General features: G+C 38.8%; 1 protein-coding gene across 1 annotated transcript; it reads right to left on the bottom strand.

Annotated features, from left to right (window-relative positions):
• Window positions 1-1,805: 1,805 nt before the first annotated feature.
• On the bottom strand, window positions 1,806-10,865 carry LOC135493201 (cyclin-I-like). The gene is made up of 7 exons (XM_064780279.1): window positions 10,678-10,865; window positions 9,598-9,742; window positions 9,005-9,139; window positions 8,066-8,140; window positions 7,659-7,799; window positions 7,230-7,460; window positions 1,806-6,966 (listed from the first exon to the last, which is right to left on the bottom strand). The coding sequence occupies exons 2-7, from the start codon at window positions 9,709-9,711 to the stop codon at window positions 6,655-6,657; spliced, it is 1,008 nt and encodes a 335-aa protein (XP_064636349.1). The 5' UTR covers window positions 9,712-9,742; window positions 10,678-10,865; the 3' UTR covers window positions 1,806-6,654.
• Between the last annotated feature and the right edge of the window lie 778 nt (window positions 10,866-11,643).

Below are 11,643 nucleotides of genomic sequence, written 5' to 3' on the forward strand. Positions count from 1 at the left end.
TCTGTCTTTCACAATCTGCGGCTGGAGTAACAGGAGGAACAGTCCTTTGTCGTTCACAACTCGGTCCTCTCGCTTTACAACTTGGTCTCTGGTGTCTCACAACCTACAGGTGGTGTAATAGCCCCTTGTCTTTCACAACCAGCAAGTGTTGGTGTAGCATGAGGAATAGTCCCATCGTTACAGCTTTGCGACTGGGAGAAGCAGGAGGCCAGGAATAGTCATGTCTTGGAAGAAAAGGTGAATAGTCCTGTCCTTCACAACATGTGGCTTGTGAAGTCTAAAATGGTGTTATTTATTCATGGTGGAAGGAATAGTCCCCTGTCTTTAACAACCTGCGGCTGGTGCAGTAAGAGTGGCGGCTGGGTGTAATAGGAGGAATAGTCCCCACTGTATTTCCCAATTTGTGTCTTGCGAAGGAGAAGGACTAGCCCCCTGTCTTCACAACTTGTGCTGATGTAACAGGAAGGATAATTGTCCTTGTGTTTCACAACTTGTGTCTAGTGTAGTTAGGGGTATTGTGCCTGGTCTTTCAAATCCAGCTACTGGTGTAGAAGGAGGATAGCCCTCCCGTCTTTCACAATCTATTTAGGGCTGGCGTTGCAGGAATAATAGTCCTTGTCTTTCACATCTTGGCCCCCCAACTCTATTGCCACGTCTCTCACAACTTGTGGCTTATGTGGCAGGAAGAAGGGTAGTCCTCTGGTATTTTACTACTTGCAGCTGGTGTAGCAGGAGGCATAAATCAATCACTGTCTTTCACAAGCGGTGTGTAGTCCTCCGATGTTCATAACTGGTGGCTGGTGTAGCAGAAGAAATTGTCCCTTGTCTTCTACAGTCTGTCACACGTTGTGTCTTTGAACATCGTCCTCCAGACGTTTGCTAGATCATTTTTTTCTTTTTGGAGGGTCTTTCAAGTTAGCCTATTGTTCCAAGTAACCCCATGTGACTGTATAGCTTGGGTTGTTTTGCAAGCAGGAGGAATAGTCCCCCTCGTTCAAAAACTTGTTGATGGTGTAAGACGAATAGTCTCAAGTCTTTTCACAGTCTGTGGCTGATATGGCATGATATTTATACCCCACGCATTAAAAATGGGTGGCCCACTGCTGGATGAGAAGGGGCAGAATTGGTGGACGACCAGCTGACCAACCGTTATTATGGTCATTCATTACCAGTGGGCCACTTGGGCTGCCACAACCTCTCACCTGTCTCCTTTCACAAAGCTAATCCACCGATGCTTGCTATTGTTGCCAGCAGTGTATGGTTGTGACTGTCATTGCCATGGATGGATGGATATACGGATTGTGCCATTTGCCATTAATCACCGTGTGTGAAGCTCAGTTCCGAGGCCATTAGTCTGATTCTGATAAAGACCATGAAACGTCCTGGATGCATTTTTATCATCCTCTGTCCTTGGCAAGACTGGTCTGATTGTGATGTTCTCCATTCCCAGCTCAGTTCCTAGGGAATTTGTTTTTGTTTTACTACACCAACCACAGGTTGTTAAAGGCAGGGGACTATTCCTCCCATTTTTCACCAGCAGCTGCAGGTTGTGAAAGACAGGGGTCTCGTCCTTCTGCTACGCAAGCCACATCTTGGGAAAGAGAGGGGACCGTTCCGCTTACTACACCCAGACCAGGTCCTATGTGCAAAGGACAGCCACAAAGCTTGCAACCAAGACATCCATATGATTCAGTTACATTCCTTCTTCAAGTTACATCCACATTTTGCAATATTCCTTGGCCGAGTGATGATGACTAAATCCTTTCCTGGCATCACCTGTACTCAATGACTAAAGCGAGTCAAACTTCTTCGTTCATGATATAAATTTATTGTATCTATTACATGACACCTGTTTCTTCTTACCACACTCTCCACCCTCAACTCCAAACTTATTGCTTTGTTCAACACTGATATCACACTTGTCTTGTCAACCCCGACACATTGGCTATCACCAGGAAATGTTTAATATCTTTTTTCTTCAATACAATACAAATGAAGTTTTGTGCAACAGAATAAATCATTTCTTTGGCACCCTTGGCCAATATTCACATTACTTAAAAGGAATAATTTTAATTGTCTTTTTGGACACCTTAGGACAGTTTCAAATTTACATATCAAAGTTGCGAACTTGTAGTTACAGAGTTGCATTTGATGATTGATTTAACCAAAATGTTTGACAAATTGAAATACAAGGTGATAGCCATCAATTTTTTCCAGAGAACAGAAAAACACTGATGATGATTTTTTTGATCGAAATAATAGGGATTTAAAAGAGTTGAAATTTTTTTTAAACACACTTCAGTGACCTTTTGTCAGCCTATTAAATGCCCTTCACATACAATCACAGTAATTGGTGGAGAGTTCTTACCAAATCCTTCTATGCCAACAGGTCTAAATGGCCAAATTGCATTTCTGGAAAATAACAATTACGCTCAGTTGCAACAATTCACAGAGACAAGCCGAACAAATTTTCAAACAAGAATGTGCAGAAAATCAAAATTTTCCCTAACCTTTTTATGATGAATTTTGAATTGTTAACACTTGTCTTCAGTTAATTGCTTTCTTCTTAAGACATACTCCACATGGAATTATCCAGTAGGTGTCAAGATTTCATAAATTGAACACTAGTAGATATGCATAGTATTCAAAACAGATATACTGATTTCACTTACGGATGGAAATCTGACCAACAGTATATCTCTTTAGATCTTGCTGATGCAAGAACAGAGTAATTCAAAACTGCATCAGTCACGACAGACTCAATTGATGATTTTCAAATTAACAAACATAATCGAAAGTACTGCTCTGCCACAGATTATGATATGAGTAAACTACTCTTTAATCTGGATACAGACAATGTTAAGTATCACTTCAGGCTGCCGGTCAACCCTGAATGACCCATACAGTTCCACCAGTCGACCAATTTAACACAGTACTATTACAATGGCGCCACACCGCAGCCTCTGAAAACATTTACCCTTAACTTCGTCTCGAAAGACAAGATATTGTTCCTGCACTCACACAAACACAATGAAATTATCATAAACTTGTCAAGGATTGAAACTGGTAGCAATTTGGGAGAACGTCTTGAGAAATTAGGCACAACCAAATCGGTTCATTTACTTGACTGTTCTTGACCGCCCACCAGTTCATCGAATTGAAAATTTCTATTTATTTATTAAATGACATATTATACTGTTCTCAATCCTTGAGAAAGGTTATTCTTTTCTGACAGATTGGTTAGTAGTACCAAAGGAACCCTGTACAAACTCAAGTATCCTGAGGCAAGAATATTTAACAATCATATGACATACACTCAGCTGTCAAGGCTTAGCAATGTTCGTTCCTCATGAAGTTGACTGGCATTGATTTACAATATCATACACTCAAGTAATGTACAATATCATACATTGAGTGTGCATGGTTTCTTGTCAACTTCAAAAGAACGAATCCAATGGACCATTTCCTACATGTAATGATCTGGCCCATACAGAAAACAACAACTCTAAATGTTGGAGGAAACTTGACAATATTCTTCACTTGTTTCCTAGTCATTTAAAGTTGTCTCAAAGCGAAAGATTATCTGCCTGGTTAGAGCAAGCTACGGTTTCTGCAGCAAGTTCATTTGGATTAAAAAATACATGTCAAAGTTAACATAAGACATTAGGACATTTTTTCTAGCCTCTAGCTCGATTAAGAGGCTTGATTCCTTCATTGGATGTCTAATCTTATGAGAAAGAATCATAAAAGAAAGCCAAAAACCGAGAATTTCAGCAAATGGACCAGAGACCACAAAAATACTGACAACACATGCATCTACACATTTATGTCAGAGGAGTGCATCTGGTCTGGATAAGAATATTTGCTGAAAACTGCATAAGCTTGGGAGCTTCAGGCTGGAATGGTTCCCTCAATAAAAAGCAATGATTCAACCAGGCAGATTGTGAGCAAGAGCAAATTTGATCATTTGAGTCATTAAAGAAATAAAATCATTACTCACATACAACACGTACAGAAGCTACACAAATAAACATACACACAAGAGATTTGATTATAAAACACATTAGACTTTTTGTGTTTAGTTTTTTTAATATTTTTTTTTTGTTTTGCCAATGGACCCTCTATACTCTGTATAAAGAGTAAGACATACCATCAAAGGCACATTCGGCTACTCGTCGAACCCTGTCTTGGTGAGAGGGTAACAAGAAGCTTATCAGATCTTGGTATTTTTCAGCCACAGATCCGGCCATCATCTTTCTGCAACCCGCACGAAAAACTTCAATCAAGCTGAAATCTTGAAAACTTCAGCTAAACCGACGACAGTCAAAACCTCCAAATCAGCAATCTGAAACCATACATCTTATATTCTGCAGATAGAAATATCCAACGATATGATGAATATGGTCATGAGACAGCTTGCGGGCACAGGTTCTGATGAAGCCAGACCAGGCTAAGTGGTCAAAGCGCACCACTGTAATCACCAGCACAAAGCATGGAGTGCTTTACTGGCTTTGAACAATGTGCGTAGCTTTGATTTTTTTAAAAGTCGACCCCACACATGATCACCTCCCGAAGTTGGCACATGTGCGAAATCTTCGTCATAAAAACAATGCTAACTGTATGAACAGTCTTGGCCCATTGTATGATAATTTTATATTTTTTACAACTTTTTTGCTTAGAATATTTTTTTGTTCTATTTTTCAAGTTTCATGAGTGTACACCAATGGCATGAGCCAAAGTATACATAATGATGATTATACATGGAAGTGAATGAATCTAGTCATACCTCATAAACTGGTCACAATCTCCCTCAACATTTCCAAGGATGTTGCTATCTTACTTATTTTAGTTTTTTGTACGTCCAGTTCATGACGCATGACATGATAGCTTTTCTTCAGCACCATAGAAAAGTAATCATCTACCTAATAATATAACAGCAATGAATAGTCATGTAATTAGCATATCTAGCATAATACCAGCGAAACAAATAGAGAAAGCTATTTCAAGGACTTCTAGCAGAGTTACCAAAACAAAACGGCAATGAAAATGGCTCACTCGTTGTTTGAAAAATAACAGCCTAAAATAAGCAAGTAGGAATTTGTGGATTGTATTTTGAATCCTTTATTAAGAGTGTCATAACTTATTCTTGTACCTAACATAAATCTTCCGAAATGAAAGAAACAAAGAATAAATTTGAAATAAAAAATGTTGTGCTAGAAGCCCTTGAATAGATTCAGAGATAACCAAAATAATTAAACTCAGATTTCTACCAAAAGATTCAGAGGCACTACTACAGCCATGCAAACTGCAAATAGCCAAATTTCTGATGAAGGCAGAAAGGTGAGAGGTTTTTATTATACTAACAATACGTTCAACAATCAGAAACCCATTTGAACTCATCGGTTTGTGGTTCAATACCTCCTGGATATGTACCACTTCCAGTTAAACAAATGTCGCACTCAACAATGATGCCTTGAGGCTTAGGTCCTTTTCGGGATGGCCAGGTTTAGATCAGGTATTTCGATACCTCCTGCATACAGCAGAAAAAAATCACCTCAAAAGTTTGTCAGCTCATCAGAAGGCGACTTGAAAGTGGATTTTGGAAGTGTAATAAAAAGCTAGGATAATGACCGCGATTTGATATGATTATGACAAATGATTGGAAAAAGAACTCTGAATATTGATTCAAATACGGTACAATGGCCGTACAGTACTATTCATACTCAGTTAAAATCTACAATTTACAAATTTGTAAATGTACTGTACACTGTTTATATGACCATCATTTGCCTTATATACAGTGCTGCCTTTCAACATTCATTCTTTTATTACAAAGTTTTCTTGTAAAATCTCAACTGCATCACAGAACAACATTTATTCATAACATATGAACTTGCAAAATTTCATAAGGTGTTGATATATGGTATTATTCTTAATATGTAGAAATGCAAGAGTACGAGACTAGCCCTACATTTCTCGAGTTCGATACATTCAGCAAGAAACTTCTTGATCTTTAGAAAATGTAATGACATTTAAGAAAATGGTTTATACATTAAGCTGAATTTGTGCACATATTACTAACTTTGAATGGTGAAAATGAACATTTTCATAATGAATATCCCCAACGATACATTTCCTTAAAGGAATGCGTACACAAAAGCGACCTTACAGCACCAGTTGTACTAGTTGACTTGAACTGAGGTCATTCTATACGTTGTACTTCCGGACTTTAGCCAAGGCAGTCATTTCATACATGATGGTGCTGCAGCTTGCATTATCTCCATAAACCAGAAGTATTTTCAGTCTTATTTGCTTTGAGTGCACTAAGCCCCCTTGAACTTTTTATTGATTAATGGGTTGATGAAAAATGGACTAGATGAAATTGACAGTGACATTATGAAGTTTCTAAAACATGACTCTGCTGAGCTGACATGAAATATATTACACATTATATATACAATATAGATTTTTAAATACAACATTCAAATTACTGGGCTAAAAATAACCTGTACAACAACTGGAATGACCCGACTACTCTGCACACTGTTTATTGTGAGTAATAACCAATATCAATAAATACACAGACATCAACAACGTGCCAATAGTAATAGCAGAATAACGAAAGGTTCAAAATATGTCTTGAAAAGATTAGCTTCAGGTAGCTTCTACTGCCTGCAAGGAGGGCAGACCTTGTTCACGACGTGCCTGGTTGGCACAGGACCCAAGAGGGCCAGCTTTGACGCCAGGATGGTCTTCACCACCACCACCACCACCATCAACTAGATCATCGTTGTACAGACGCTTGATTCCATCGAAGAATTCACAGTCGTTAGACTCGCTTACTTTTCTTTTGGCACGTTTCGTCATCGCTTCCGGGCTGTACATGAAAACAACATTTTTGTACCGAAACTGGGACAGACAATTTGAGATCACTTCACGACAATGGACGATATGGTGGCAGTCAACCTGCAAAGAGTAAAATAAGAAATCAAATTTCTAATGGTCGTATGGATCTGTTAACAAGGTTAGATACCATACAGTGAAACCTCCCTTAGCGAAAGAACTCTGTGATAAGGACAACCTATCTGTTCAGGACACTAGTTTTGGTCTATAATCAGAACTCCCCTCTGTAAAGGACAGTACTTGTCAGTCCCAAGGGGCCTAAATTTGGTGGTTGACAGCTGAATTCAAGAGAATTTGCCTTCAGCGAGCACCAGAACATATCTTACCATAGCCATTCTCTGTAGCATGATGGTGTTGGGTAACCACTCCTGAGTATAATACTCAAGTTCTAGGCTGAGTAACGACAGGGCTAGGATGGCAGGTCTGTAAACCATGAGCTGGTGATGCAGCAGACAAAGCTTCAGCTTGGCTGTTAGTGCTGAGAGCTGGTGCGCTGGCGTCAGATTGCTGAAGTTGTCCAACAGGTGTGGTTTGTTGGACAACAAAGTGGCGTGGAACTGAAATGAAAGAAGGAACAATTATACTGAGATTCATTTCTGTTCAGCACCCTACATCAAACACAGTGGTCTCTTTGTCATTTGATTCTTGACATCACAGGCACCATGTCTTCAATTACTTTCGGCCAAGTTTCTATTATCATCTTTTTAAAACAATACTTGCTTATTTTCTGTTAGGAGAAAGCCACCAATACTTACAATATGTAGAAAGTCCAATGGAGTTACATCCCTCAAATCCCATTGTAGCTTGTTGAGGATGATGCGCTCCATACGGAGAAGTTCTGAGGCAGTACAACCACAGTGACTTTCTACAACATATTCCAAGGTTCCAGGTACAACCTGAAGAAGAGGCAGGAGAGTTACACACATGTATTACACTGAATCATTACAGCACTTGCAAAGTAACACAATGGGAACATTTCCACAGTTCTTACTAAACCATCAGTTTAGATTAGCAAAAGTTTCAGTCCACACATCGACAGGTCCATGAAGCTATGATTTAGTTCATAGTTTGAACATTTTTAAATTCAGAGAACCAACCAGCGAGAGGTTTCTGATCAGAATTAGTGTCTTTTAAAAATGATGTCCACAATTTGATTACAAACCTCATCTTCTTCTTGAACTTTGGCAGCTAGGTAAAAGCATGTAGCAGCAATGCATCTTAGATATTTGGAGTGAGACTGGAATGAGACAATTCAAGAGATTGGAACAGGTGGTGGGGGAATAATCACTTTAAGTTCAACCTTTTAAATACTTATAAAACATTCAACATATGCAGGTAGTTAGGTCACAGTACACAGCATTTCTAGGGCAAACGCCTCGACCGATAAACATGCACACAAGTCCGCTAATACATGTACAGAAAGCTCTGATGAGAATATATTTCATGTAGCAGTGAATGGGACATATAATTTACAATTTTAATTACACAGAAATGGAAATTACGATTTACTATTTAGATCAGTTCTATTATATTTCACCAACAGCCCGGTCCCACATACATTGTTCAGGCCTACAGTACATAATGAAGCCATCATCAAGCCAGTCTTATCTCCAGTAGTACCAGCTGTTTACATATGTCACTGCACACACCAATAATAAAATTGCTGATGCAGGTAGCAATAGAGTACAGTACATAATTGTACAAGTAACCAGCAGTATAAAAGTAGCACCCAGCCTACATGTATATCATATCAAAATCAATAAACTAACCAATCTTCCAAACCTACTACTTCCACATTTCCAGAACAGTGAGTGTACCGACAGGAAACAATGAAATCATTTTCGATATAAAGGAAGCGAGAATTGGAATGTTGACACACAAGGAAGTATGCTCCTAAATGACTTCCCCATTCATGACCATTGTGTTTTTTATATCAGATCAATATCTTCTATTTTTTTGTTGTCTATAAGTCTAACAATTCAAATAAAATTTTCATTTTTTGTTCGTTTTTAGTATCTTTTCTTAGGTGTTTGCTGTCAGCTTGATAGACAAGTTTACAGGTAATTTCCATAAACTGAGAAAAGCTCATTCTTAGTCTTACCTTCACAAGGGAAAGAAATCTATCCAAGATACTGACAGAGAGACAGAAAGTTTCAGGATGATAATTCCACTTGTCTGTAAGTTGCATAAGCCATCTCACAGCATTGTCTCGTTGCTGCGGGCAAATCTCTGTTTCCTGAAATAAAAAATGGCATTCATCAATATCAATGATCGTTTATTGAGCTAAAGTTCTGATACCATAAAAAATTAAGAAACAAACTAAAGCTGAAACTAAAAAATGAACTTTTCATCTCATTTGAGTTAGAAAGTAAAAGTACTGCAATGAAAGTTTAACGGACGAGTTCAATATTCAGCAGTAAACACTTGATAAACAATCAATAGATCAATAAATGCATAGTGAGGTATATCTGTCTTCTTTCTGAAGTCTGATCTCTGGAGTTCAGAGGTCAGTGGGTTATCAAGACTTCAAATGAAACATAATAACTTTTCACTTGAGAACAATGACAGATTGGTTACTTTAAAGTTCCAAGTTTGAACAAATGAGATTGAAAAAAGATCAATATTATTCAGGAAAAAACCAGCATCAACTGGATAAGACTTCAAAGATGAATTTTGCAGTACTTCAATACTTACACTATCATGGGGTCTCATGATGACTCGAGGTCTCCATGTTTCCTTTTCCCTGAGAAGGGTGTCTTGCAGCCTTTTACCTAGCCGCTCAAAGTCCACATTGCTATGAAGTTTCATCCTGGAATCCCACACCCACTTGCCAAGCTACCTGCAAATATCAATGGAAATTTGTTCATCTAAACAGAAATTCCCAAAATGCTATGGCTTCAGTTCAGCGGTCTTTTAAGTGTTTATCACTTGATTGGAAGCGTCCCATGCAATACTGCACAACATGAATACCATGATGGTGCACAAGACCCATCAGTTATTCATCTTAAGGATGGAGCACTGTCCTTTAGCTTGGTGGGTGGTAGCCATGGCATTGTTCTGGGCAAAGTAAGTTGCCACCTGCTGGATCTGGATTGTGGAGAAGATTACTGAGGTGTTCCTTCTTTTTCAAAGGATAACTTTCTTTCTGGCATGAACTTTTTTATGTTTGCATTCTGCAGGTGTGGAACGCAGTGCTTTCTTTGAAGGAGCTATGTAAGAGTTCGTCAGTTACGCACAAACCGTACCATCGGCATCGACATATTCGGGACTGAAGTTCTGAAACATTCATTTCATACCAGGGCCGGCAGGGGTTAAATGTTTTCTTTCCACCTGCAGGGCCAGAGAACAACAACACCTGATTAATTTCCCTTCACTAAGGATGCCGAGCTGTAGGAGTGTAGGGCCTGGGGGTCTACACTCACAGTGCATCATCTACACCATTGTACTAATTGTGGGCCTACCTGTCCTGTGTACACAGTAAATGCATGATGAAATGTACAGGAAACCCTACTTTTCCCAGTCTCCGAGGTCATCTGAAACCTTCCAGAACATTCACATAAAATTGAGCCCAAAAAAGCTCTGTGATCTTTATTTCTACAAATCGTTATGATTCTTTTATATATATACCACAAATTGATACCACAGATGGAACAATTTTATCAGTGAAATTGTGCATTTGAGCGGGTCAAAAACCATGGAAATGCAGAGTTTTCGTGACCCAGTTTCCAAAGCTGCCGCCTACACCAACAATACACACAGAAAATTCAGACTTACCGTCCCCCTTTCAAGGCGAATTTTGGTAAAATACGGGACTATGTTGCCCATTAAACACGTTTAAACGCTTCCTACTGTTGTACTCCTTCCATTTTGTCGGCTCCCCAACAATCAATCGGCGAAAGAAAAGGAAAAAATAAGGAGGTAATGACTGATGAAATTTGCAGTGTTGACTGAGAAACACTGCGGATTTTTCTGTCAAATAAATTAACATAAAATATTACTCCGCGGGTAATTTACTTTGACCTAAATACCAACATATTACAAATTTTTCGTATATATTGTCTTTTTAATTGAAATATTATTCTGCGAAGTTAGAATATATCTTTTCTGCATGTAGATTATAAAATTATTTATATAGGCTAAATGAACTCAGAATGGAAAATGTCTCAGAAGAGCTGAGACCTATATTTAGGACAGGTGCGTCGGATCGATATTATTGAGAGCGTGAAGCGATCGAGACGTCCATGTCGTCATCATGAGTGACATCACTGTCATTAGTGGAATTTGAAAAGGAAATCCCATCTATCTGTCTTATGATAAAAGAATGTCAGTATGTCAAAGGACATATTTGGATCGTTTTACAATTGGTTCATACGCAGATGATCAAGCATTTGGCCAAGTCAATCAGTAAAGAAATAATTCATGGTCATGGACAGTCACATCAGCTGTATAGTCACAATCAGCCCAGAGACAGTCACAACCTAAGCATAGCCATAGAGGAGCTAAAGACAGAGCATGATGATTTTCAAACCACATCCACCAGAAACCACAGTCTATCCAGAAAGACAGTGAGTTCACAGGATTTTCAGTTGCTCTGGTGTCTTGATTGATGTCATCGTAGTTTGAAGACAACCAGCCATAACACAACCACTATGCGATAAACTGTATATAGCAACTGAGACACGAGGTGTGGTTTGCACACCTTTTCAGTCATTCTGCAGCCTCGTAAGGCAATGCCAATAC

The sequence above is a fragment of the Lineus longissimus genome, chromosome 9 (assembly GCF_910592395.1).
Source record: "Lineus longissimus chromosome 9, tnLinLong1.2, whole genome shotgun sequence".
NCBI classification, from domain to species: domain Eukaryota; kingdom Metazoa; phylum Nemertea; class Pilidiophora; order Heteronemertea; family Lineidae; genus Lineus; species Lineus longissimus.